The following is a 26,685-nucleotide window of genomic DNA, read 5'->3' on the forward strand; positions in this document are numbered from 1 at the left end:
CTTTGATATCCCCTCACGATAAACCGGGATGTCCTAGAAATCACAGCTGTTGTCTGTCACAGGTGAAGGCACCGTGCACAAAGAACCTCGGACCCACTGTTCTTATGGTGAGTCACTGAAGCCCCGAGGAGGGAGGAATAAGGGTGCCACCATCCTGGGGGCTTAGGGCTTCTCCAGCAGGGGCCTAGATAATGAAAAGCATTATAGGAAGAGTGGGTAGCAATGCTTGTGGTGAAGGTTGCTGGGCACTGCCCATTATAATAGCCTGTTTCCAGTGCTTTTAGATTTTATCCACTTGGGCTGAAATTTTCCATGCAGCAAAAGCTACACCAGTATGTTTGAAGTAGGGTAACCCCAAGCCTGAGCTTTCAGAGCTGCTAAGCGCCTGCAACTCCCATTCAGGGCTATGGATGCTCGGAGCTCCTGGAATCCCCCATGTCTATAAGTCAGGAAGCACTGGGAGAGGGGAAATTTAGTATAGCTCCTAGCAGTGTATAGGAGGGAGGAAATACTAGAGTAACCGTTCAGGATAGAATTTCAAGGAGCGGGAGCCTGTGACGGATCCTTACGGGAACATCATAATAGTTTCATTACTACAGAACTTATAAAGAAAAAACCACCCTATGGAATTCACTGGCTAAGCCAGCCTTCCTATGAACACTGAACCAAACTGTGGCATTATACGCCTGCAGTGGCATTTAGCTAAGGATTTGAAAGACACTTGCCCATTGAAGTAGAGTAGTCTGAGGAATGTTAGCTGCTCCATCTGTGGATTAGAGCCAAGCTCCTAGAATTCTATTTCTTGGTCAGCAGAGGCTGAGAGAGACGAGAGTGAACCGCGCTCTTTCCAAGTGCTCCCATTTCATCATCACGGACTTGCCAACCTGCCACCTCTCCCCCACCTCCCTCCAGGCAGATGTTGCTTTGCTCATGCTGAGAACAATGAATGGCCATTCGGAAAGTGGGCCTTTCTTCATGACAAACTTTCAGTTATGGAAAATAATGGCAACTTATCATTAAATACCTTTTCAAAAGCTTCTCATTCAAAGCTCCTCAAGTGGTTATACAGGCAGGAGCGGGGTATTCGGGTGTAATTATGTATAGCTAGAGGTGCAGGAGGGAGAGGGATTTGGGTTGTACGTACACACGGGTGTATGGCAAGAAGGAAGAGGCAGGAGTATTTTAAGGTATGGAAGTGCATAGTTAGGACAACCACTCAACTTTAATTTTGCCCTCTTAGACTCTTCTAACGTCTCATGGAATTAACTCACTGAACTCTTGGGCGTGAGCTACACTTGAGTATTTTGAGTGTCAGCTCCCCCCTATTCTTAACTTAAATTCTCCTTCATAAGAAACCATGGCAAATACCTACCTTGATTAAGGTTAGTATAGTGCTTGGGGCCCCTGATTGGATAATTTCTTTTGAAAGCTAAAAGTTTCCCCCTCCGCAAGGTCTCACTTCAGGATGCAGAATTAAGGGGCCTTAACTCTGCATTTCTATGCATTAACATCGTTGGATGTCTTTTAAGTTTAACGGTAACTGTCTTTTCTGGTTTTGATGATCTGTATGGGAACACGTACAACATCCCTATAGCGTATTTTCCTCTGAATTACTGAGCTCTACAGAGATGAAATGCTTACACGGTATTATAATGTTCAGCCACTAGGTGGTCTCATGCATAACATACCTTTCCTGAGCTGGGAACAGCCAGATCTGGCAGTGCATTGTATAGTTAAGAGAACACATCTCTGGTATCTCTCTCCACGGTGAAAGTGCTATAGCCAGTCCATATCTTGTACAGGCGTCTGACCCGCTAGTAGCAGTCCTGCAACCTACTGTATACAAGGAGTACATGACCGCTGCTCTCAACCATCTTAACTCCATCTTAGTGGTTGTTACCTAGGCCTATCAATGAGGTAGCGGTACAAAACACATATCGGTGGGCGGGAGGAGATTGCTGATGGCAGACACACAATCCTGACACTCAAATGTGGAGGTGGACCAATCGACTTTGAATCCACAATGCCAAATGCTTCCTCCATCTTACTGTACAGCTGATTTCATATGGCAATTCAAGTATGCATGCTTTGTTATACTGGTGAGGTATTTTATATCATCACAGAGAATATGTTCATAACAGAGGCTTGTTCCTCCATTGTAAAATAGCCTACCTCTTTTCACTGCAAAAACAACAAAGAGTCTGGTGGCACCTTAAAGACTAACAGATTTATTTGGGCATAAGCTTTCGTGAGTAAAAACCATCCGAAGAAGTGAGGTTTTTACTCACGAAAGCTTATGCCCAAATAAATCTGTTAGTCTTTAAGGTGCCACCAGACTCTTTGTTGTTTTTGTAGATACAGACTAACACGGCTACCCCCTGATGCTTTTCACTGCAGTGATCTTTCCCTCTCTGCGTACTTTAAAAAAACACAATACAAAGTGCTCCAATTATGAGGGACCAGATTAAATCCACAAAGCGCTTTGAGATATAAAATAGTCATTAGCATGTGCACAGAGGTCTCACCTAGAACTGTGCAAAGTAGCAGATTTTTCAGTTTGGGGGCCACAATCTTTCAGATCAAGGTCAAACTACACTTTGTTTTGTTGGTGTTTTTACCTTTTGAAATAAAACTGAAGTAAAATTCAGAACAAAGTTGTTTTGAATCCAAATCCAAATGTTTTGTTTTGAAACATGTTCCATCTGTTTGGGGTTTTTTGTTTTCTTTTCCGACCAAAACAATCTGGCAAATTTGACACGAACTCAGGCAATGTTTTGTTCGACCCAAATACCCATTTTTGGTGAAAAAATTTAATCTGACAAATATTGCCCATCTCTACTGAACTCAATATTCATTACTCCTTTGTTTTGTGTGAGGCTATAATCTGCTGTAAAATAGTGCAAAATACACCATTCCCAAGGGTAGATTTTCTAGTTAAAACATGTCCATTACCAGCCATCTGTCACATACAAAAGCATGTAATGCCCAAATCTGATAAACTTATAAAAGCCTCTAATGGGATCCTCTCTAACAAACATTTTGCTGGCCATGAGGGTAGCCATGGCCCAGGATTTCTGTCACAAGGCCTCGGTTAGTTTAAAGACAAGGCACACTGGGGGTTGTAGTCAGCAGCAGGAGCATGTGACTGGGAGGAAGCAAGGCCTGCTGGGAAGAGGGAAGTAGGATTTAAAAGTGCAGTGTAAAGGAAGGTGAGGTGAGAACAGCCGCTGTCTGGGAATACTCTCCAGAGACCCAGCTCTGAGCTGGCGCTATGGGGCTCCCTGCTGCGAGGGGCCGAGACGGGGCCTGAGAAGTCCAGTGGGGTTGAACATCCAGCGAGGGAAGGTGGCTTGAACCTTCTGAGCAGAAGGGAGAATGAAAGAGGCCAGCGTCTGTGCTGGCGAGGCCCTGCCGGGCGGGGGGAAGGTATCCGCAGACCCCCTGAGGCGGAAGGACTTTGCTCACGCAGGCGGGGGCCCAAGAGTGAGCAAATGGCTGCTTGGAAGCTGCTGCACAAAGGGGTGAGGAAGGTTGTACTCCCTGCTATAGCGGGACAACAGACTGCACTGAAGTCCCAGCATCCTCCGGGGAAAGGGACTGTACTAATCCGGGGAGCCGGGGAGAAGAACTCCAGCCACAGAAGGGGCTGTTCTGTTCACCCGTTGGACCCAGCAGCAGCCCAGCCGGCCAGTATCCCACATCCAACCAGGTCTGCAGATCCGGTGAGGAAATTCAGTCCCAGCCTCCCCTCCCCTCACAGGAGAACACTGTCCTCTAGGCCCAGGGGCGAGTTGCTGGCTCTGACTCCAGACATCGACACCAGGCTCTGGTTACCCCAGTATTCGGGCGGACTAGCTCTATTGCAACCACTTGAGTTCCACCAGCGTATAAGAGGCCAGGCCAAGGCAGTTATTTCTTCTTCACTTTTAAACACTGTTTGGGACAACACTTGTCTTCAAGCTCCAAAGGGTTCGCAGCGAGAACAGGAGTACAGTGTTGTAGGCTAACCCGCTAATTCCCTTACTAGTGAGGCTGGGGTTTCATCAGCGGGTTGTCATTTCCAGCAGCATGACCCCACTCTGCTACGCGCTGGAGACAGATGCAGATTTCTCTTCTGGCGGTTGGATGGTTTTGCACTCATGCGAGAGCTTCAATGTACTGCACAGGAATGGAGAAGCGGCCTGGCTTGCTCCAGTAGTCGACGGCACGCACTCTGTAAAAGCCCGAGACCGTGGTTCCTGCCAACAAAAAAGTTAAAGCGCCGTCACTGCAAAAGACCAACATCTGCTGTGTGGGACCATCCCTATTCCTGTGAGAGATGCATTGGTGGGATGGAGTGGGGATGTGACTGGGGGCTGGCTTCTAACAGGAGTTCTACATACTTGGTAAGTATGGCCCATTTGTTCCCAGCCCATGTACCTGGCCAGCTCTACTGCCAGCTATAACTGATAATCCTGAGGAAGTTAAGTGTAGTATTCTCCCGAGTGGCTCCAAATATCTCCCCTATCCTAAGGCAGGATCCGATTTTACCTGGGATGAAGTGAATAGCTGTGGATTGTCTTTAAAAAACACGAGAAAAGGTAAATGCAAAAAGCTGGCAGTGATAAGCCAGGTAAGGCATAAGCCAACGTTCCAGCAACATAAAAGGTAGCTAGGCTGCTCAGAGGGGAATTATTTCTGTCAAAATGCAGTTTACTGGATTAAGCTACACATCCTGTGGGTAACATTATATGCAACAGTTCATACTGCCCTTGGGGTCTTCACTAAGGCACTATCTTTCTTTGTGCTTATCTGTGCAACTTGAACTTGCACGAACACAGCCTTTTGAATTTGAAAAAGCACCTGATTTTAGTGTGCCGTACTCAGGGGCGTGCCGTGACATTTTCAGCAAGGCATGCAATTCTATACTGGCATGCAAAGTGTGACCACTTGCATGGGTGTTCCGGGGGCCAGAGAAAATCACCCCACAAGCACAGCTAGTCCTGTGGCACGCAGTGCATGCGTAGCATACACGGATGGCATGCCACTGGTTGTACTCGATGACGTGCTGTTTCCAGTTGATGGCTCTGTATCTCATTAGAGCACGTCACTCAGAAGCCAAGTTCTCCTCTATTCCATACAAACCTGATCAGTTTTTATTAATATAACTAAAAATATGCAGTTGAGTCAAGAAACTTGGTCTGGAGCGCTCTGTATTATAGATAGTCATCCCGCATTGTTTTTAGCTTCTTTCTCTGAGCCAGTCGCTGTAGCACTTATCCCTTACTTTGGCCAAATACTTGCTGACTTCAACAGCCGTGTTCCCTGATTCGCAGGGAGCAGCCCTGATGTTGTTAGGGCTGTCTACGGTCTCACGTTTAGCCATGGGAAGCCTGAGGCTATGTTGTGTTCAGCCCTCTGCCAGTCACTGGCAGCACACGTAGAACTGAGCCCACACCCAGTTTTCCGGCGGGTTGTTCAGACCCCTGGGGAGGGAAAAGCCTCAGCTAGATGTTTGGTGGAAGTGCAGAATCACGGAAGTAAGACACTTTTGTGAAAAAAATCACGGTGGGATTGCATCACCTGACTGTCCAGGGTCAGAATCTGTCGCCTGTGCTGCTCCGGTCATGCCACCTGTGTGGCACAAAGGGAGGATGTTTGGCTGGGAGGGCACCCCCAGCGTAAGTGGGTTGATAGCAGGTATAGAGCTGGCGTGGCTGGCTCCCATGCCCAGGGAGGGGCAGTGTGCTCTGGCTATCCCTCCAGGAGCCTTTGCCAGCTGGTGCAAATAAACAGCAGCTCTCAAGATGTTCTAACTTCAACCACAGCAGAAAATCAGGGACCCTGCTCCTGCAAGACCTCTTCCCCTTGCCCATGCTGTGGTTCACCTTGTGACCCTAAGAATCCCTCTCAGTGCCAACTGGCAAAGGGTCCACTAGTCTGTAACAGCCACTCCTCTCAGGCCTGACAAACTCACTACCCCCGACACACTGCTTTCATAGTACTTACCCCAAAAGGCTTGCGTGAGGTGTCTAATGGACGCTTAAATTTAAATTTAAATTAATGGAGATATCCCATCTCCTAGAACTGGAAGGGACCTTGAAAGGTCATCGAGTCCAGCCCCCTGCCTTCACTAGCAGGACCAAGTACTGATTTTGCCCCAGATCCCTAAGTGGCCCCCTCAAGGATTGAACTCACAACCCTGAGTTTAGCAGGCCAATGCTCAAACCACTGAGCTACGTCACATTGAGCCTCATAGGCATTGGGTGGTGTACGTACGGGTGCCATTTAAGAAATTGTGTGTATGTACTGAAAATAGGTGGATTTAGACGGTCTCCCAGGCAGGTTTGGTAAGTTGGTTTTGCCAGACAAAAGGAAGGTGAAGTCACCCGCCCTCCGTTCAAATGTTAATCAAGCATTGCAAAGCCAACCCAAAGGACGTCCCATTTATACCTGCGAGGCAACAGGAAAAACAGGTGGACGGGATGGGAAAGAAAGAATAGCTGGCACCCTGGAAGGAAACCACAGGGCAGTCACCCTGAGCCTGGGGGCAGAAACAATGGACTTTGGGGTGTAAGAGGAAAGCACAAGGACACCTCTTTTATCCTGCACTTGGGGGGTGACCGGGCAGTGCAGTTACACCACAAAAATAGGATCTCAGCCAACCTTGGTTGAAACGCTGCAAGACAGGGCTGAGGTGAGAAATCACTTTAGACAAGGTTAGCCTCCTGTTAACATTCAGTCTGAGTCTAGTGCAAGCGGGTGATGTTTCTGTGTTATTTGTAACCTGTTGTTGTGGTTACCCGTGGTCACAATCTCATTTCCCTTGGTTAAGAAACAGATTTGTTTTCTCTATCAATAGATTACGGTGCTGTGTTGTTATGCTGCAGCTCATACTCGACTGAATCAAACAAGTGTTTACTATTCCCTTGGGTGTAACGAACCTGGTCACGGCGGTGAGTGTTCAGCAACACGGGCTGCACGTTACAGGGGATGCTTTCAGAGTGGCTTGGGGGCCTATTAAGGAGGGGCTGGCAGAGCCCTGAGGAGAGTGCTTGAGTGGCTGGAGGGGTCCTGGAGCTGACATCCAGCTTCCACAAGCAAAACTCCCTCACGCAGGAGGCGGGGGAACAAGGTGACTCACAGGCCTGGGCATCCCAAGAGAGTATCACACACCTACACCTTGAACTGAAGCACAGCAGCTGATCTGGCCCCTGATGTCATCTGTGGGGCCTGTCTAAAATGGGAGTCTGCCCTGCTTCTGATGAAGTCACTGGCAAAACTCCCATTGCCAATAGCAGAGTCAGGATCAGGCCTGTGCCGGGTAAGCGCCCAGGGCAAGGACCATACCCTCCGGTGCTGTAAAGAACCACATACACACACGGCATGTAGTGATAGGAATATTACTGTGAATAACTGTGTGGATAACTTAGTACAGCAACATCTGGCGTGAGCTTTCCTTCCCTGTCCGTCCTGCCCGTGTGCTGTGGCAATGGAACACAGGGGCCAAGGATGGAGGTGCTTCTAGCATTCAAGCTACTGTTGACTTCAGTGGGAGTTTGCTTCAGTGAAAACTGAGCAAGGACCTCAGGATCGTATGCTTAGGGACAGATGGTGCAACCACTGTCCATGGTGACCAGGACTTACTCACAATAAGGGCACATCCTCTAGCCCTAAGGGTGTGATCCCCAGGAGAGGAACCTGGTCTCTTTTTTGGCAATGAAGCGCTTTGAACACATCTAGCTCTGTATTCCTTAAACTGAATGACAAATATAACGTAGTACACTTTCAACCGAGTGAGAATGCTGAGGGGACAGATTAAGCTGAGAGTGAGTGCTGGCTTTACCTGGACTGTAGATCCAGAGCGTGAAGATCGTGTCTCTGGCATTAATCTGTCTGTATGCTTTTCCGTCCGATGAAAACTCAACTTCGAATGTTTTCAGACATCTAGGAAAGAAACCAAACACCTCAACTGGCTGCTGGTGACCACGGGATGGCCACATCTCCCCATCCCTGTCTCGTCTGTGCAGGAGGGTGAGGAAGAGAAATGCTTGGCGTTGCACACAACTGACCAGGGAAGTCCTGTGCTGCAGCAGACCCTCCAAACACAAGGAGCAGGGGACATGACTCGAAAAGGCCACAAAAGAGTACCAGAGCCTTTGACAAACTGGTGAGCCCCTTCAGCTTCCCCAGACGCCAAGGGGAGAGACAAGGCTAAGCACCTCAGTGGAGATATTCAGCATCTCACAGACGTAGGCCCAATACGCAGGAAAGCCAGAACTTACTGAGGTGCACTAACCAACCCCAAAGGATGCACTGAGTTGGCTGTCCTGTGTCCCTAGTCTGCACATCAGTCTATATCGGTTGGTTTCTGGGGTAGCATGTCTACAGACAGACGGCTACGTCTTCTGACCTGGACACAGTCCTCCCCCTTTATCTCCACATTCCTCGTTACTCACATCTGGGCAACTTGGACAGGATTGGATAAAGCAGCATCTTTTAGTACAGTGGCTTTTGTGGAGCCTCCAGGGGAGCAAGACACCCTGAATTGCCATCAAAAACAACGAGAAGTCCTTGTGGCACCTTAGAGACTAACAAATTTATTTGAGCATAAGCTTTCGTGGGCTAAAACCCGCTTCACAGATGAATTGCCATCGTGTGTTAGTGAGGCTGCAAGCTCGGCTCACGCTGAACGGGCAGGGTAGCCAGGAACCTGCTCAAGATTTCCTCCCGGGGAGATCGCACAGGGGTTCGAACAGTCGTTCTGGTGATTAAAGCTACTGTGCTTTGGAAAACATTGACAAAGTGCCAGGGATAATGCCTATCACTTCGCTGAGAGAGTAAACATTGCTTAGCTATTTAATACCTAGGCCTGATAAGATTACATCTATGTCCTGGTCTTACCTCTAGCTCCGTCTTAAAAACACACTTACTTGGAATCCACGCACTCATCGTCCCAAAGTACTGCAACCTGCCCCTTTGTCAGAGGGATCAAGTGAACGCCTGTCACCTGAGAGCAGAGAGAGGCCCACATTAATATAGAGGGAAGAGGTGCGTTGCTAGGATAACAACCCGATGGTGCAGCAGCATCGGATCATATTTAACCCCTTTAATATGTAGTCTTGGCTTAACTATTTTGAAGTAGATGGATAGCTAAAACTTCGGTGCCTCAATATGGACTTCAAATGAAGTAGCCTGGTTTTCCCAAGTAGTGAGCACCAAGGAGCTCCCTTTGATTTCAGGGGGAACCTTGAAAAAAAAAAAATCATTCCACTTATTTTGATGCCTCAGTCTGTACTTAAACTCAGTTTTAGATCCTTTTGCTCCAACTTCTTGGCCCCACAGTTCTGTAGCCCAATGCTCTCAACTCCCCATATGTCCCCTGGCAGTTAAGGCTACCCAGCACCTCACAGGACATGCTTACCAGGCTAACAGGCATCACAGCTATGACTGGGTCTTATGTGTGATTATAAAACATTTGAACAGGCCCTTAGCTGAAATGTTATTTTTAACGCTTGGCTTTTAAGGCTTAAAGCATCCAACCCATCTTCAAGACTAGGAAATGCTGTACTTCCCATCATTTCCTTAATGATTTTTTCCAGGAATGGGTAGGTTTGACTTTTAGCTCAGTTGGTTGCCCACACCACCTGCTGTGGGGATGTTTATCCTGGAACGTGAGTCATGGAATCGCTTTGTCACAGAAAAATTTGGCTCCTGGCTTAAATAATTCTCCTATGCTCCCTTTTAACAATGAGCAGACTCAGGCATTGCTGCCTTCATTAACTAAAGTCTGATAGCCCAATAGGGTATGTCTATACTGCAATCCCACACCTGCGGCTGCCAACTGACTTGGGCTCTGGGGCTGTTTAATTGCAGTGTAGCTGTTCGGGCTTGGGCCGCAGCCCAAGGTCTGGGGCCTTCCCCCAACGCAGGATCCTAGAGCCCAGGCTCCAGCCTGAGCCCGAACATCTACACTGCAGTTAAACAGCCCCTTTGCCTGAGCCCATAAGCCCAAGTCAGCTGGCACAGGCCAGACCCTGCAGTGTAGACATGCCCGTAGGATTCAACCAGGCTGTACAGGAACAGTTACAAACTCAGTCCCCTGACACTGAATCATGGTACCTACTTGACTGGGACCAGAGTGAGGTCTTGCACAGACATGGATGAGGAAGACCGACGGAAGTGGGAGTTCCTGTTTCAAGATCAGGCGGCCGTCCCCAGGAAATGGGAATGGTCCGGTCACCACCGGGTCCTGCAAAACCGAAGCCGAATGGAGGCGGTGTGTAAAGAAATCAATATTCACCATTCTTTCTACACTCATTTTAGAGCCGCGCTGATTCTGCAGTGTAACGCTGCTGTACCTCTAAATTAGCACTGCCACTTTTAATGGCATTTAAAAAGTTTACAGCCTGATAGATCATAACTTGCAGCATTTCTCAGTGAAACAGGAGACTAATATCTGTTCCTCTCCTTTATCTAACTGTTCAGTGATTGTAGGGCCTGTTTGCCTGGCTAATTAGTTAGGACCCAGATGCCCAAAATGTGGGTTGTGACCTCAGGGAGGGGGGGGGGGTCAAAGAAGGTCATACAAGATGCCCAGGTTTGCAAATTTGGTAATGTTTAAAACAGGAAAAAAAAGGACACACAAGAGCCTTATAATGTGTTCCATATGGCCAGCCATGGCTGGGACCTCCGTTCAGTGTAGATTAGCGCAGGATGTGAGTGGGCACAGCAGACAGCTAAGAGTATTAGACCTCTTCCAGTGTGTGTGTGGGCCTGATACAGAACAAGTCCCACGAAGAGCCCTTGGGATGACATGAAGTGCAAGACGCCATGCACGAACCCCACTGCAGGACTGGAGCAGCAGAGCAGTTGGCCAAGCCTGAGAGCATGGCTGAGCCTCGCATGGACTGGCCATTGTTTGGTCTTCGCCGGAGCTCAGTTCTGGTTGAGGGACGACTGGTGGAAAGGGCAGCATCAGGCTGTTCCTATGCCAATGTGGAAATGGGATGGACACGTATGATGTATGGTTTATTAGTTTTGTGAGTGCCGTGTGCAGTTTGTTCCAAAGGGCTGCATCGGAGTTCGAAGCCTGCAGAGTCACTGTGATCTTTAGAAGCCAAACATCCATTGCTGAAAGGAGTCTGAGGTTTTAAGGAGGGAGCCTGAAAACCAAGGCCACTTGCATGCCAGTTTGAGTAATGACACAGAAACGCCCTTCTGATTAGCTATCTTTGCAAAGCTCGCCACAGTGCAAGGTGCACATGGTGTGCAAAAGAGGCACCTTCCCCCCGCAGTGGAAATGACTGAATTATAGGAATAGCTACTCGCTTGAAACTAGCGTCAGCCCCTTTCGTGCCAGTGAGGGCGTTTACAGCTGCCGACTGGGCAGGGGAGGAATAGGTTAAGTGTCTGGCCTGCAGACAGAGCCTGTAGTTAGCTCTGCTTCATAACACCTGCCAGGTAATTCAAGCCTGGGGGTGTCCTCTGCAGCTGGAGGGAATAAGTGGGAGAAAGCAGATTTCAGAGAGCTGGTAGAGCAAGGATCTCATGGATGCCTGAGCGATAAGTAAAGCAGTCTGGGGGGAGGAGGCGGGAGAGTGCTGGATACCCAAACCAGGGGAAGTTCCTATCTACTTCGGACTGAGAAGGGGGAGTTGCATTACCCCACATCACCCTTAACTTAGCCCCTAGGCCTGAGAATACAGAAGGAAGCCAGCAGGCTTTCCCTGAGGGGAAGGAAAGTGTAGGCTACAGACTGTTCATTCACACAGTCAATGGGCAGATGGGACCAGCTGTCCTCAGTCCCCCAGCCCTCTGAATTTAAGGCACCAGCTCTTTAAATGCCCAGTAAATAAGGGCAACTCCAGACCCCCCTAAGGAAGAAGGGAAGGCTGGGAGAAACCTACAGATATGTTGATTTTTGTCTCTCTGGATCTAACCCCAGCTGTTGACATCCAGCACAAGATGCTGGTTTTGTTACGGAAGGATTCTCTCTATCTCTCCGCGAGGGGCTTTTCTGTCTAGTTCCTACCGTGGCCAGTCAGCTCTCTTCCACTAGCTCCTTGGACATACAGAGTGCTTATTTGAGACTTTCCATGAAGCAGCTGCAGATCTCTGCTTTCCGTGCGAGTGGCGTATTGCAATCTGTGGGGACAGAGCCCAGCTGATGACAGTTAAAAGCAACCTGATCGTATGGATCCTAAACATCCGACCTAGTGCCTCACACTTTCATACGCTGAGTGTCTGCAAACCTGCACCAGTCCTTCATCAAGCTCTGAACTAGTGACCTGCCCAGAAAGCTGTCCAGTGAATGGAGAGCTTTTGCATTGCCCTAGTTTCCCACCACCAGTAGCTCCTCTCACACTAGCGAGGTGCTTTCATGAGGCAAAGTTCCCGTTCTCCTCTTGATTTTAAGGACAGAGGTGCAGGTTTTCCTGCGTGATCAGCATTCTCCCCTTGCTGACGCCTTCGCCAATTCATCCTGGGTTTAATTTACTGATGTACGTGGGCACTTCATTGAGCTTCACTCTTCTCTCCAGCCGGGAATATCGATGTTCTGTCCAGGCGTAACAAGGCAGACGCACTCATTGTAGAAAACACCCGGAAGCTGATAATCAAGTGGAGTCGTTTCCTCTTGTTTCAGACTCTATTGAAGAAACTGAGCAGCTGATAACTCGGCATTTGGAGGGAATTTCAGACCCAGCTGTACTTCCCTGATCACACAAAGAGGAGGCTCACCAAACACTTTGTCTCCCTTTTAAGCTGTTGCAGCACTTGGCAACAAGATTCATGCCAGGCCCTCAGCCAGCTTTGGATAGCTCTGAAGGAGGAGGCTGACTAAGGTGTAAGATCTCATCCCACTTTTCTCCTTGTAGTTCAGCCAGTCAAGTTTCTAAGATGGTGGCGATAAGTGTAGAATTGTGTAGATTGTCAATCACAGTTCCTTAAGTCTGTTTAGCCAATCCAGTCGGCATTGTCTTCCAGCAGCCAGACAGGTTTCTCCACTGTGCCGAGTACAATGTTTCTCTTTCATGAATTTTGTATAATTAGTTAGAGCATGGTAGTTACACGCTTTGGTCTGGTCATAGTTAGGGATCAGAAGTCTTGAGGGAGGATTTGCAGATATTCTTTAATCTGTAAATTATTATCAGCTCCAGAAACTTGAGAAACTCTGTAATAGGGCATTAAAAAACCACAAAGGTGAAATTCAGCCCGTATTAAAGCCAATGAGAGTTTTGCCACTGGCTCCAATGGTGCCAGGATTTCTCCTAAAATGTCAAGTTCACTTTCTGGTTTGGATTTATCTTCAGAGGACTGAGAGAGGAGATTACTTGCTTTGAACATCTGTTACTGCTTGATCACAGCAGGGCAGTCGCTTCTTAAACGGCCGGTCAATCGGTAAGGCAGGTTGGTGATCTGCATTCAGTCCTATTGGCTGAACGTTTAGTAAAAGCTGCTACAATGCCAAATGTGTTTGAATTGCCCATCTCTGGTGGTTGGAGGGCTGCACATGCTAACTGACTTACAGCCACCTGTCTGAGACTTGTCCTACATTTTATTTTTCCCCTGGTCAGTACGACTATGGACTTAGATTTAAAATATAATGTAAAAAGCAAAGAGCAGACACAAACAAGAGGGTTCCCACTGATCTCTGCAGTCCCTGAGCAGTCTTAAAGCTTTCAAGCAAGCGGTAATGCAGCTGCCTGTCTAGGCTTATCATGGTCATCAAGGAGGGAAGAGGTGATAACCACATGACTCAGTCAATGCTAAACTTAGTATCTAAATAATCCTCCAGAAACAGCAGTTCTCAAACTTTAGCAACCAGAGGACCCACATTTTGATTAAAAATTTTTCAGGGACTCCTAAGCCCCCTTGATCAGCCCCAGGCCCTGCCCCCACTCCACCCATTCCCCCAAGTCCCCACCCCTACCCCTCCTCTTCCCGTCCCCCACTCACTCCATCCCCCCTCCCTCCGTCGCTCGCTCTCCCCCACCCTCACTCACTTTCACTGGGCTGGGGCAGGGGGTTGGGGTATAGGAGGGGGTGTGGACTCTGGGAGGGAGTTTGGGTGTGGGGTGTGGGTTCTGGGATGGGGCAGAGGGTTGGGGTGTAGGAGGGGGTGTGGGATCTGGGAGGGAGTTTGGGTGCAGGGTGCGGGTTCTGGGATGGGGCAAGGGGTTGAGGTGTAGGAGGGGGTGCAGCTCTGGGAGGGAGTTTGGGTGCGGGGTGCGAGTTCTGGGCTGGGGTAGGGGGTTGGGGGTAGGAGGGGGTGCGGGCTCTGGGAGGGAATTTGGGTGTGGGTTCTGGGATGAGTCAGGGGGTTGAGGTGTAGGTTCCGGCCAGGTGGCACTTACCTTGGACGGCTCCTGAAAGCAACAGCTCCTAGGCAGGGGAGAGGGGGGTCTCCGCGCGCTGCCCCTGCCCACAGGCACTGCCCCCACAGCTCCCATTGGTCACAGTTCCCGGCCCATGGGAGCCATGGAATTAGCGCTCGGGGCAGGGGCAGCATGTGGAGACCCACTGCCACACATCCCCGCCCCCAGAGACCGCAGGGACATGCCAGCTGCTTCCAGGAGCAGTGTGGAGCCAGGGGAGGCAGGGAATCTGCCTTAGCCCCGCTGTGCTGCTGGACTTTTAGTGCCTACAATCTCTGGGCGTGCAGGAGGCGCTGGGAAGGAAGGGGAGGAGTTGAGGGAGGGCGGGGGAGGAGTTGATCAGCGGGGCCCGCGGACCGCAGTTTGCGAAACGCTGCTCCAGAACATAAACCAGTCATCAGGCTCCTTGGCCATAATGTCACCAGTTCATGAACAATTTTTACCGCATATGCATCATACCTCGGCATCCCTTATTTGTTGGAATTGCTTTACAGAAGGAAAATCGGGGCTTCCTACTTTCTTCCACTCCAAATAGGGATTGGTCAGGTTGTTGTCCAGGTAGTATGTCACATACACAAGCTCTTTGGAAACACAAAGGAAACATGTAAAGCTCCTAATCTGGGTTTAAAGACGAAGGGTCAAACTTTCAAAAGTGCTTAAATGACTTAGGAGCCAAAGTCCCATTTTCAAAAGTGACTTAAGAGCCTGAATCTCACTGAAAGTCAACAGGACTCGGGGTAAAATTTTCACAGGTGCCTAAGACTAAATATTTTCAAGCCTTGGTCCTTAATGTTATGCTCTTAAATTCCTATCTACGCTCCTAAATAGAAGTGTCCTGACTTTCACAGATGCTGACCTCTAGTAGCAACTGTTGAAGACAACACCAGCAAATCCTACACACCGTGCAATTTTCAATATCTAGATTACATTATGATCAATCCCAGAGGGAGCTCTTTGCTCAGCGAGACCTGGCGTAGGGGCAGCTGGGCTGAATAGTTTCTGAAAGTGTAGAATTCCCTGTATCCCTTCAAGGCCAGAGGCAGGCCCAACTCTGGGATCAGGGTCCACAATCTTTCCTAATCCAGTGCTCCTAGACCCCAGAAAATCTGGGGCTGCCAGGTAAGGAGAGATTTCTAGCTTGATAATATACAAATTCTAGATGTGACCTCAGTTGTGAAATGAACCCTTTGGAAATGTTTGATGTGAACCTTTTCCTGGTTCAGTACCCAAATCCCCACACGCAGCCCATTTACCTGCATGCCTGGGGAAACGGGTAACGTTCACTGTCACAGCACTGATGTTAGAGGATGTCCGGTTGTCATCACTAGCGTAGATCAGTATGGTGGCCTGCCAGCTGTCTGACGGCTGTAGCTCTGCAGGAGTGTGCACGGTGGCTAGTACTCCAACAATGTCGGTGTCGGCACTTTCGCCTTTGCTGATAATATCTGCAAAAACTTGGTTTTCCCCTGGAAGTAAAAATACATTTTTGTCACATAAGGTAACTACACCAGCGGTAGACCTGTGACGAGGTGAAACACAGAACTGTCTATATGCAGGGCTGAGCTATAGATTACTTGGTTATACCAGCATGAATTTGGAGGAGCACTGGTGAAGTCACTGGATTTACCCTGGCATAACTGAAACTGCCCATGGTGATCAGCTCTGGAAATACAGCCCAGGTTCTGCAAAGTACTTCAGTATGTGCATAAATCTCATTTACTATGTTTGTACAGCATCTGGCACAGTGGTCCGCCAACCTGTTTGGCCTTTAGGTACTACATGCTGTGACAGACCCAGACCAGTGGGGTACAGGAGTCTGGTAGAGGGAAAATATACTGGTCACTGGATGAGTAGTTTTCTGTTCCCTGAGTGACCAGAGCAGGGGCTGCACTAGAGTAATCAGGAACCTGCTAGAACCAGTTAAGGCAGGCAGGCTAATTAGGACACCTGGAGCCAATTAAGAAGAAGCTGCTAGAATCAATTAAGGCAGGCTAATCAGGGCACCTGGGTTTTAAAAAGGAGCTTACTTCAGTTTGTGGTGCAAGTGTGAGGAGCAGGGAGCAAGAGGCGCAAGGAGCTGAGAGTGAGAGGGTGTGCTGCTGGAGGACTGAGGAGCACCAGCATTATCAGACACTAGGACGAAGGTCCTGTGGTGAGAATAAGGAAGGTGTTTGGAGGAGGCCATGGGCAAGTAGCCCAGGGAGTTGTAGCTGTCATGCAGCTGTTACAGGAGGCACTATAGACCGCTGCAGTCCACAGGGCCCTGGGCGGGAACCCGGAGTAGAGGGCGGGCCCGGGTTCCCCCCAAACCTCCCAATTGACCTGGACTGTGGGTTCTTCCAGAGGGGAAGGTCTCTGGGCTGTTCCCCAACCCACATGGTGAATCTCTGAGGCAAGAAAATCCGCCAATAAGCGCAGGACCCACCAAGATAGAGGAGGAACTTTGTCACACTGGTGTCAAAGGTGGGATCTTGGGGTGCACAGCGTGGTGGAAGAAGGAGGGTGATTTAAAAAATAAAAAAAACAAAAAAAAGAGAGGGTTTATTTTTTTTTCACCACAATGGATGATGTAGTGCAGGCACTGATACAAGCTACGGCGGCCCAGCAGGAGGCTACCCGTGTCCAGGCAGCTGCCCAACAGGAGGCAGTGCGGCTGCAGCAAGAGACTAATCGCCTGCTGATGGACCAGGCTGCTCAAGACCGAGCTATGTTGTGGGAACTGGTAAACCAGGTAAAGTCCCTTACAGAGCTGAATTGCGGCCATGATGGAACGCGGCTCATACGGGCCAGCCATTGGCTGCAGAAAATGATACGGGAGGATGATGTAGAGGCATACCTTCTGGCCTTTGAGAGGACAGCCCTACGGGAGGCCTGGCCTCGAGATCAGTGGTCTGGCATCCTTGCCCCATTCCTGTGTGGGGAGGCCCAGAAGGCCTATCATGATCTGCCTGAAGAGGCTGCGGCAGACTAGCCCCAGCTGAAAGCAGAGATCCTGGCCAGATCTGGGGTAACGACAGCAATGCGGGCCCAGTAGTATCACGGTTGGAGGTACCAGGAAGACAAAACCCCGCGGTCCCAATTGTATGACCTCATCCATCTCGCATGAAAGTGGTTGCAAACAGAATCCCGGAGTCCGGAAGAGATACTAGTGGTTCTGGTCATCGACCGATACATGAGGGGACTATCACCAGACCTTCGTGCCTGGGTAAGCCAGAATGAACCCTCCACCTATGACGAGGTTGTCGCCCTGGTAGAGAGGCGAAGGACAGCGAGGGAGCTGACCCGACCAGTTAAGGAAGAGGCACCCCGGGTTAAACTAGCAGCACCAAGCCCTAAAGTTCGGGTGACTGGGCTACCAGGAGGGCCCAGGTGGAAAAAGAGAGAGGCTGAAGGCCCATCAGAGGCCAGAAAGAGTCGGAGCACTTAGGGAGATGGGGTCCCTGTGGAAGGGAAAACCCAGGGACCAGGACCCTACTTCATAATGAAGAAGGATCTCTTATACCGGGTTGCACCAGTACAGGGGCAGAAGGTACAGCAGATCCTAGTATCTCAAAAACACCAGAACGCTGTATTAAGTCTTGCTCATAGTCCTCTTTTTGGGGGGCATTTGGGGGGTAGAGAAGACCCTGGCACGAGTCCTATGATGGTTCTTCTGGCCCGGAGTACATGAAGAAGTGCGGAAGTACTGGGCCTCCTGCCCGGAGTGTCAGCTGCACAGTCCCCGTCCCCACTTGAGGGCACCTTTAGTACCCCTTCCCATCATAGAGGTCCCCTTCGAGCGAATAGACATGGACATAGTGGGACCCCTGGAGAAGACGGCTGGGGGCCACCAATATATACTTGTTGTTTTGGACTATGCTACTCGCTACCCAGAAGCCGTCCCCCTGCGGAACACGGCCTCTAAAACTATAGCCAAAGAGCTGGTGGGGATCTTTGCCCGAATGGGGCTACCAAAGGAGATATTAACCGACCAAGGAACCCCATTTATGTCAAAGCTAATGAAGGACCTCTACGCTGCTCCATATACATACCCTAAGAACTTCGGTCTACCATCTGCAGACTGATGGGTTGGTAGAAAGATTTAACCGAACCCTCAAGGCTATGATAAGGAAGGTGGTAAGTCAGGACGGGAAGGATTGGGACACCCTACTACCCTACCTTATGTTCGCTATCCGGGAGGTATCACAGTCCTCAACTGGGTTTTCCACTTTCGAGTTATACGGGCGTCACCTCCGTGGCATACTAGATATCGCCAAAGAGATCTGGAAAGAGGGAACCCAATGAGGGGAGAAATATAATAGAGCATGTAATGCAGATGCGAGACCGGATAGCCCGGGTTACCCCTATTGTACGGGAACATTTGGAGAAGGCACAGGAGGCCCAGCGAACGCATTACAATCGCCAAGCAAAAGTGCGACAGTTCCAACCAGGGGATCGGGTTATGGTGTTGGTACCCACGGCAGAAAGCAAGCTTCTGGCCCAATGGCAGGGGCCCTATGAGGTGGCTGAACCTGTGGGGGAAGTAACCTACAAGGTGCGGCAGCCAGGACACAGAAAACAAGAACAGATTTATCACGTTAACCTTCTGAAATCCTAGAATGCACAAGAGGCATGCACAACAGTCCAAAAAGACCTAACCCAGGAAAACAAGCCTTCCAAACAGGTGAGAGTGTCTCCCAATTTAACACCAGACCAGAAGAATGAGGTGTCTGAGATGATCTTCCGGAACCAAGATGTGTTCGACAAAACCGGGTTGAGCAACCGAGACATATCACCACATGGTCACGAACCCTGGGGCCAGAGTAACAATGAGGCCCTATCGGGTGCCAGCGGCAAAAAGGGAGGAAATAAAAGCAGAAGTAAAAAAAAATGCTGGAGTTGGGGATCATCGAAGAATCCCACAGTCAGTGGTTCAGCCCAATCGTGCTGGTGCCCAAACCTGATGGCACCACAAGATTTTGCAATGACTTCCAGCGACTAAACGAAGTATCCCAGTTCGACACATACCCCATACCTCGCATAGATGAGCTAGTGGACCGTCTGGGTAATGCCCGGTACTTGACTATCCTAGACTTGACAAAGGGGTACTGGCAGATTCCCCTTGCGGAAGACGCAAAGGAAAAAACTGTGTTCTCTACACCAGAGGGTCTTTTTCAATATACTGTCCTCCCTTTTGGACTACATGGGGCCCTAGCTACCTTCCAGCGCCTCATGGACAAGCTATTACGCCCACATAACAGTTATGTTGCTGCCTACTTGGACGATGTGGTCATTCATACCCCAGACTGGGAAACCCACCTGGAGAAGGTGGAGGCAGTCCTCGATACCTTCAGGCGAGCTGGCCTTACAGCAAACCCTGCCAAGTGCGCTGTAGGGTTTACGGAGGCCAAATATCTTGGCTACGTTGCGGGAAAAGGTCTGGTAAAACCCCAAGTGAACAAGTTAGAGGCCATCCAAAATTGGCCCCGACCAAGTCGCAAGAAACAAGTCCGGGCGTTCCTAGGTGTGGTGGGGTATTACCGACGATTTATCCCCCACTTTGCCACAAGGGCAAGCCCCCTGACAGACCTAGTGAAAGCCCGTGGACCTGATCTGGTGAGATGGTCTGACGCAGCAGAGGAAGCATTCACAGACCTACGGACTGCCCTCTGCAGTAACCCCGTACTGATAGCCCCTGATTTCACCAAGGAGTTTATCCTGCAGACGGATGCATCGGAAGTAGGGTTGGGGGCCGTTCTATCACAGATGGTCGGGGAGGAGGAACACCCAATTCTATACCTCAGTTGGAAACTCCTTCCAAGGGAACAAAAATATGCAGTGGTGGAGAGAGAATGCCTCGCTGTAAAATGGGCCATGGAAACATTGCGCTACTACCTGCTCGGGCGCAGATTTGTCCTCGTGACCGACCATGCCCCTCTTCAATGGATGCAGCAGAACAAGGAGAAGAACACAAGGGTGACCAGATGGTTCTTATCCCTCCAACCTTTCCAGTTCCGTGTGCAACACAGAGCAGGGAGCCGTCATGGCAACGCCGATGGCTTGTCACGTGTGAACTGTCTGGCGTCCCAAGCTGCCCAATCCCTTGGCGTTGAGCAGGGGAGAGGGATATGTGACAGACCCAGACCAGTGGGGTACAGGAGTCTGGTAGAGGGCAAATATACTGGTCACTGGATGAGTATTTTTCTGTTCCCTGAGTGACCAGAGCAGGGGCTGCACTAGAGTAATCAGGAACCTGCTAGAACCAGTTAAGGCAGGCAAGCTAATTAGGACACCTGGAGCCAATTAAGAAGAAACTGCTAGAATCAATTAAGGCAGGCTAATCAGGCCACCTGGGTTTGAAAAGGAGCTCACTTCAGTTTGTGGTGTGAGTGTGAGGAGCTGGTAGCAAGAGGCGCAAGGAGCTGAGAGTCAGAGGGTGTGCTGCTGGAGGACTGAGGAGCACAAGCGTTATCAGACACCAGGAGGAAGGTCTTGTGGTGAGAATAAGGAAGGTGTTTAGAGGAGGCCATGGGGAAGTAGCCCAGGGAGTTGTAGCTGTCATGCAGCTGTTACAGGAGGCACTATAGACAGCTGCAGTCCACAGGGCCCTGGGCTGGAACCCGGAGTAGAGGGCGGGCCTGGGTTCCCCCAAAACCTCCCAATTGACCTGGACTGTGGGTTCTTCCAGAGGGGAAGGTCTCTGGGCTGTTCCCCAACCCACATGGTGAATCTCTGAGTCAAGAAAATCCGCTAATAAGTGCAAGACCCACCAAGATAGAGGAGGAACTTTGTCACAATGCCTAATAACAGTTTTAAGTCAATAAGACTTAAGCGTGTGTTTAAGAGAATCAGGGCCTAGATTAACACCTTGGTGGGAGCTCAGAAGAATTGAGAGGCCGGAGAGCTTATTAAAGAGAAATATAGCTTGAATGGACCTGGCCCGGGGGGATACCAGTCCACAAATATAAAAAGAAAGGTACTGACCGAGGTGGCATACGGGGGTATAAATAGAAGCAATAGGATCAATTTAGAGCAGGGGTGGCCAACCTGAGCCTGAGAAGGAGCCTGAATTTACCAATGTACATTGCCAAAGAGCCACAGTAATACGTCAGCAACCCCCTCCACCAGCTCCCCCCCACGCTCCCAGCGCCTCCCGCCCACTGGCTGCCCCACCAATCAGCGCCTCCCCCTCCCTTCTGATCAGCTGTTTTGTGGCGTGCAGGAGGCTCTGGAGGGGCAGGGGGAGGAGCGAGGGCATGGCAGGCTCAGAGAAGGGGGCGGGAAGGGGTGGAGTGGGGGCAGGGCCTGGGGCAGAGCCAGGGGTTGAGCAGTGAGCACCCCCCAGCACATTGGAAAGTTGGTGCCTGTAGCTCCAGCCCTGGAGTCGGTGCCTATACAAGGAGCCGCATATTAACTTCTGAAGAGCTGCATGTGGCTCCGGAGCCAGAGGTCAGCCACCCCTGATTTAGAGGGATAACAGACTGTCAGGAAAACAGTCTGACACCAAGACTGTTAATCTCCCAGGGGGAGGGGTGGAAGCGCCATTCCTTGTGACACATCCAACTGGACTGGACAAACTGCTAGTAAATGTGGAGGAGGGAATAACCCCACGTTAGCAGGAAGATGGAGTAGATGACCTGTTGATAGATTTTAAGCATGTAACTTGCATGTGACTGGGGTCTGGCACTTAAAACAAACATTTACCATACCTAGCAGGGCCAGCAATCCCATTACGGTCAGCCCAGGCTTCCTCACCATCTGGACATGAGGTGGCTTTGTGTTGTTCATCTGAAATCGGGCAGTCAGCGTTCTCTGGGTGAAGTAATGCGGATGGTAGTTCATGAAGGCATTGTCGTTACTCAGCAAAGTGTAGTTGATAGTGTTGTTGGCTTTGGAAATGAGCAGGTTTTGATGTTGGATGATTACCTGTAAAGTAATGGGGAAAACTGGCCGTCATGCTGGGGAAAAACCACTTCTTGCTGACACTCTAACGAATAGAATCCTATTTTAAAACCAACGGTCTTATTTTTGTTGAACTGCATATTCAGCGTACATGATCCCGCGGCAGTTCTACATGATGGGCTGCTTCTGCCTGGGGCCACTTTAACTCATTTCTGTGCATTCGTTTACCCGCTGAAAACAGCGGAGTAGAGCACCCTTGCTTCATTGGGATACTGTAGTGAAGCTACAGAACTAGTTTCATCCCTACGCTGCCACCCGTGTGTGCAGGATGAAGAGCTGTACAGGCAATGAAAGCAAAAGCATACAACCTTTTGGCTTCAAAATTCATGAAGATCATCTCAGAGTGGCTTTAGTTCACATAAGCTCTCAGGTTGGCTAACATCAGGGCATCAGTAGGATTGCGGCAGTGCGTTGACTCAGATGTGAAGGATTAACCCTACCCGTGAGAATGCACGGGGAGCAGCAGGTTCTCTGTGAAAATGCCAAGCGCTGCACAAAGGAAGAGTTCTAGACACGCTGCGTAAGCAGGCAGTGAAGGGGCTCATGTTAGCTGGACACTGGGATTACAGTCAATGGAGATAGCTCTACTAGATTTCTGAAGAGAGTTCTGCAGTCCTTTCGGAAAATCTGGAAACTTCACACCATCCCTGAGAAACTCTTTATTAATAGTGAAGGTGGACACACATTTCCTCAGGAAGTGAAGTCTTAAGTGTCCAGAGGATGGAATTATTAGCGTGGTTTTCATAGATTCTAGTACTGGAAGGGACCTTGAGAGGTCATCGAGTCCAGTCCCCTGCCCTCATGGCAGGACCAAATACTGTCTAGACCATCCCTGATATACATTTATCTAACCTACTCTTAAATATCTCCAGAGATGGAGATTCCACAACCTCCCTAGGCAATTTATTCCAATGTTTAACCACCCTGACAGTTAGGATCTTTTTCCTAATGTCCAACCTAAACCTCCCTTGCTGCAGTTTAAGCCCATTGCTTCTTGTTCTATCCTTCGAGGCTAAGGTGAACAAGTTTTCTCCCGCCTCCTTATGACACCCTTTTAGATACCTGAAAACTGCTATCATGTCCCCTCTCAGTCTTCTCCTTTCCAAACTAAACAAACCCAATTCTTTCAGCCTTCCTTCATAGGTCATGTTCTCAAGACCTTTAATCATTCTTGTTGCTCTTCTCTGGACCCTCTCCAATTTCTCCACATCTTTCTTGAAATGCGGTGCCCAGAACTGGACACAATACTCCAGCTGAGGCCTAACCAGAGCAGAGTAGAGCGGAAGAATGACTTCTCGTGTCTTGCTCACAACACACCTGTTAATGCATCCCAGAATCATGTTTGCTTTTTTTGCAACAGCATCACACTGTTGACTCATATTTAGCTTGTGGTCCACTATAACCCCTAGATCCCTTTCTGCCGTACTCCTTCCTAGACAGTCTCTTCCCATTCTGTATGTGTGAAACTGATTTTTTCCTTCCTAAGTGGAGCACTTTGCATTTGTCTTTGTTAAACTTCATCCTGTTTACCTCAGACCATTTCTCCAATTTGTCCAGATCATTTTGAATTATGACCCTGTCCTCCAAAGTAGTTGCAATCCCTCCCAGTTTGGTATCATCTGCAAACTTAATAAGCGTACTTTCTATGCCAATATCTAAGACTTTAATGAAGGTATTGAACAGAGCCGGTCCCAAAACAGACCACTGCGGAACCCCACTTGTTATGCCTTTCCAGCAGGATTGGGAACCATTAATAACAATTCTCTGAGTACGGTTATCCAGCCAGTTATGCACCCACCTTATAGTAGCCCCATCTAAATTGTATTTGCTTAGTTTATTGATAAGAATATCATGCAAGACCTATCAAATGCCTTATTAAAGTCTAGGTATACCACATCCACAGCTTCTCCCTTATCCACAAGACTCGTTATCCTATCAGATTGGTTTGACATGATTTGTTCTTTACAAATCCATGCTGGCTATTCCCTATCACCTTTAGTACTTATGTAAAGAGCTCTCATTAGAGATATGATTTCCATCCACATTTTCTGTCAAAGTAATGTTTCATTAGTGACCCCATTGTACTTCATGTATAAGAACTTAGCAGCGTTTTGCCCTTACTGTTGCACCAATTATAATCATTGGGACATGATTAGGATCATTAATTAATGGACCATGTATGCTATTAATTGCAATACAAGAGGTAGCCTTATGGTCAAAGTATTGGACTAGCTCTCTGGGCTTACACTCGAACAGTACTAAATAACTCCACTGACCCCGGTGGAGTTGCTTTGGATTTACACCAGTGTAACAAAGTGCAGGCTTTGGCCCCGGTTCCAATTCCTCGCTGAGTGACCTTGGGCATGCCCCTTTTATTCCTCTGTAAAATGTCCAACAATGCAACAAGGAGACAGATCAAAAGCGTAGGCCAGAGCAGAAATGTGAAGGGTTCTGCAGGCAAAACCCCCAAATGTTTACACTTTTTGCGGGGCAATAATAAGGAGCCAGTGAAGGGCCTGAGAGGAGACTCACTTTCTTTAAAGAGTCAGCTAAAAATGGTATGACATAAGCAGTGATAAAGCTATCACAAGTATACAGTGTAGTCATAGCCGTGTTGGTCCAGTATCTTTTCGTGGCCCAACTTCTGTTGGTGAGAGAGACAAGCTTTTGAGCTGACACAGAGCTCTTCTTCAGGTCTGGGCAAGGTACTCAGTGACGCTGCTAAATGCAGGGTGGAACAGATTGAAACATGTGTTAACTACTTACGCTAAACAGCCTTTCCCAGACCTGAAGCAGGGCTCTGTGTAAGTCTGAAAGCTTGTCTCTGTCCATCACAAGTATACCAGAGACAGGAAGTATTTGAGAAACGAGATACGCCAGCTCACACTTAGAGGTTTGTGCACATCCAATGTGCAAACCCAGTCGATTTTTCGGGTCAGTACTCCCATGGGCTTTCCAGGGACTTAGAAAGATCCATCTAATTGCTCCCATCTCCTCTCCAATTGCAAGGGTACGGTTCAGCAGATATCACAGGGAACATTCACAGGTTGGTACAACTGGCATGCTCCCATGAGGAAGTGGTCTCTTTCCCAGCATTACAGTTGCCTCCATGGTTACGTAGTTCTGCACTGCCCCCCTAACTCAGGGCCATATGCCCATTGCATGGCCTGCCCCTTGGTGCAGGAAGTAATAATGAGGTCATGTCAGCCCTCCGTGCAGAGACCTCACCCAAAGTCCAAGAACTACTGCATTAAGCGGTCAAGGAGGACGGTAGTGGTGCTTAGGGCTTTCTGGGAAAGGGTGATTTTTGTAGTTGTGGGTGTATAATGCACCACAAGAAGATAATGGCGAGCCTATTACAGGGAATGAGGGAAAGTGAGTTTAGCCAATCATGCAGAAGGATTCACGGTAACAGTATCCCCAGCACATTCTCCAGTTCTCATAGGAGGAGGAGTTTTCATAGGGCTGTTTTCTACAGGGACACTCGGGAAAGGGAAGATGAATTCGCTAAAGCTGTGAAGTTAAAGCACCTGACACCCTAGTGTGAGAGCATTCAAACCTCAGGATTTGGCTTGTAATTTTTTCCTGAAGTCCATTCAGAAACCTAATAAAACATTCTTTTGGCAACACACTTGCTCTGCAGATTAGCTTATTAGATGAGGACACTAAGTGAGCGTTGAGTTACCTTCACCACCATGGCTGCATAGGTCACATCAGCTCTCCACGTTTGTGGAACTGACCATCCAACGAGTGGGTCTGCTTCATCATTGTATACAGGAACCGAGGTGAAATTTGGGAACAACTTCTGAATTTGCTCCATTGCTTCTGTTTCTTGCTCTAAGATGTGAAGAGAACTTCCAGCTCCCTGTAACAACAGGAATCCCATTCATGCAAAGTGAGGAAGCAAAGTGTCATGTACGGTACTGTGAACAGTGGTTCTCAAATTTATTTGATTAGGCCTCCCATCTTTGTGTCTGTAGTAGTTTCTTGCCCCCCCCCCCCCCAAGTACATATATTGATTAAAAAAAATCAACATGCAACTCTCACTAAATATTAAAAACAGTGAAACATTGATTCAAACAGAGCCAACGATTCATTGTAATAAGAACAAAAGCAAAACTGTGATTGGGGTCTATTCGTTTACCATTAACTATGCCCACTGCGACATAGCAAACGGATTAACGTGCAGATGGCACCGACTTTGTATAACGCTAGGCAAGCTTAACAGAAATCCACCAAAATGCACAGCACCATCTAAGGACCTGGTATGGCTGGAGGAGTCAGCGTTGCTAATTATTCATGGCTGTGGGTAAAATGTGTGCAGTGAGGTTTTTTTCCCTAAAGCTTCTCACACTCCCCGTGCCCCCGAATACATTCTGTGCCCCCT

General features: G+C 48.9%; 1 protein-coding gene across 1 annotated transcript in view; it reads right to left on the bottom strand.

The window, feature by feature from the left end:
* Positions 1-2,328: 2,328 nt before the first annotated feature.
* Positions 2,329-26,685, bottom strand: part of IDUA (alpha-L-iduronidase) — a 74,910-nt gene continuing 50,553 nt past the window's right edge. The window contains exons 7-14 of the mRNA XM_054032004.1: positions 25,984-26,163; positions 22,046-22,262; positions 15,611-15,823; positions 14,817-14,938; positions 10,106-10,231; positions 8,913-8,989; positions 7,826-7,926; positions 2,329-4,238 (exon numbers count right to left, since the gene is read on the bottom strand). Coding sequence (XP_053887979.1) covers positions 4,138-4,238; positions 7,826-7,926; positions 8,913-8,989; positions 10,106-10,231; positions 14,817-14,938; positions 15,611-15,823; positions 22,046-22,262; positions 25,984-26,163 — 1,137 coding nt within the window. The 3' untranslated portion in view covers positions 2,329-4,137. The remainder of the gene's footprint in view (positions 4,239-7,825; positions 7,927-8,912; positions 8,990-10,105; positions 10,232-14,816; positions 14,939-15,610; positions 15,824-22,045; positions 22,263-25,983; positions 26,164-26,685) is intronic.

This window comes from Malaclemys terrapin, chromosome 6 (genome assembly GCF_027887155.1).
Source record: "Malaclemys terrapin pileata isolate rMalTer1 chromosome 6, rMalTer1.hap1, whole genome shotgun sequence".
In the NCBI taxonomy this organism is placed as follows: Eukaryota; Metazoa; Chordata; order Testudines; family Emydidae; genus Malaclemys; species Malaclemys terrapin.